The 1687-nt window shown below is 44.7% G+C and overlaps 1 protein-coding gene across 1 annotated transcript; it reads right to left on the reverse strand.

The window, feature by feature from the left end:
- Window positions 1-237: 237 nt before the first annotated feature.
- Window positions 238-1453, reverse strand: PRR9 (proline rich 9). Its single transcript, XM_041757451.1, has 2 exons — window positions 1428-1453; window positions 238-954 (listed from the first exon to the last, which is right to left on the reverse strand). The coding sequence occupies exon 2, from the start codon at window positions 932-934 to the stop codon at window positions 608-610; it is 327 nt and encodes a 108-aa protein (XP_041613385.1). The 5' UTR covers window positions 935-954; window positions 1428-1453; the 3' UTR covers window positions 238-607.
- Between the last annotated feature and the right edge of the window lie 234 nt (window positions 1454-1687).

The following is a 1687-nucleotide window of genomic DNA, read 5'->3' on the forward strand; positions in this document are numbered from 1 at the left end:
ATCTCATCTGTCCTTATTGGCTGTTTGAATTAAATCGTTATATGCTTTTGTTTCATTTTTAAAAGCACAACTAACATTCCAATGTCCAATCATTTGCATTTCCTTTTTAGGATGCATAGACAAAGTGACCCAAGTTTTTTTTTCTATAACACCACCAACCTCTTCTCAGTATTCATGGTGGTGGTAGTGGTAATCAGTGCAAAGTCCATCAAAAGTCAACTTGTTTTGAGGCTCGAGTAGAGGCTGATGCTCTGAATGATGTATGGAAGCATCATTCTTGGCTGTTACACACTCAGGGCTGGGTGAGTTCATGCCCCATGGAAGCTGAATGATGTTTCTATGGTCTTCCCTTACAACAGCACTCTTCCTACAGTTTCTACTTTCCACTAGACTGCTGAAAACAATACTTATTCACAGAGATTGATGAAATGCAGAGAAAAATGTCTTCAGAGACAACAGACCCAGTCCTGGAATACTGAAGAAGCCAGGCAGCAAGAACAAAGTGCACAGAGAGGTACCCACAGGTGGAGGCTACCATTGCATGGGCTTGGATTCGGTTTTCATCTGTTGGCCATCTTCTTGACTCAAGATGACTCATCATGAGACCCTACTTTCCCTTGCTGAGGGATAAGCACTTTTCTTGAACTTTCTGTGGACAAACTTCCACACATTTTGTCTGAGATAGCTCCTGGTAAGGCTCTATACACTGAGGTGGGAATTGGTCTTGGACTTGCTGTGGGCAACTCTCTTGGTTTAACTCCTGGCACTGAGGAAGACACACCTCCTGAACTTGCACTGGGCACTTCTCTTGGCAGGGATCCTGGCATGAAGGGAGGCATACCTCCTCAGCCTTTGCCTGGCATTGCTCTTGGGTCTTTTGAAGACATGGAGGAGGCACACATGGCTGCTTGCACTGTTGTTCATTAAATGACATCCTAGGGTGGGTAGCAGGACCTGAAACAAACACAAGATTTGAAATTAACTTTAGTAATAGTACCAGGATGGGAACTGGGAGATGATGGGTTGGTAGAGGGAAATGGGGAGTGAATGATTATTAACCCTAAGAACTTGTTTGCAGTTTTTTTATTTTTTATTTATTTATTTTTATTTTTTATCCTTTTCTCTTTTCTATCCCTATTTCAGCTCCCTCTGACAACCATATCCTAGGTGGGAATATTCTCATAGCTCTTGTCTACCAATCCTACCTGACACCTAGTTCCACCACAGATCTTCCCTTTTCCTCTATTTGACTAATCTTTTTGATAACCAGGTACAAGAGACTAGACAGATACACAGGATGGTGTGAGAGGCCCAAGAAATGGCAAGCCACTGAAAATCAGTGGGAAGTACAGCGCAGTGGAGGAAGAGAGGAGCCTCCTGAAGGCAGAGCAGCAAGTGGGAGAGAGGGCACAGATGTCCCCACTTACCTGTCTTCAGCAAGACTCAACAAAGGATGTGGACTGCAGGGCTCAGCAGAATAGGGACTTTTATATAGTGCCTGGTCCTGCCTCCTGCAGTACTGACTGGTCACGTGGACTGATGTCCTAATTGTGGAGTCACCATAACGAGCTTCCTCTGAAATTGCCCATGGTTTGAGTCACTGCTTGGGATGCCTGTTAATCAGTCTCCATTTGGGCTGCTGGGTCCTTACCAGACCTCAGTAGGGAGGGGCTCCTTTCAGATCTCT

The sequence above is a fragment of the Vulpes lagopus genome, chromosome 5 (genome assembly GCF_018345385.1).
Source record: "Vulpes lagopus strain Blue_001 chromosome 5, ASM1834538v1, whole genome shotgun sequence".
NCBI classification, from domain to species: Eukaryota; Metazoa; Chordata; class Mammalia; order Carnivora; family Canidae; genus Vulpes; species Vulpes lagopus.

Coding starts and splice junctions, on each gene's coding strand:
- PRR9 (XM_041757451.1), bottom strand. CDS start 934: ATGTCATTTAATGAACAACAGTGCAAGCAGCCATGTGTGCCTCCTCCA.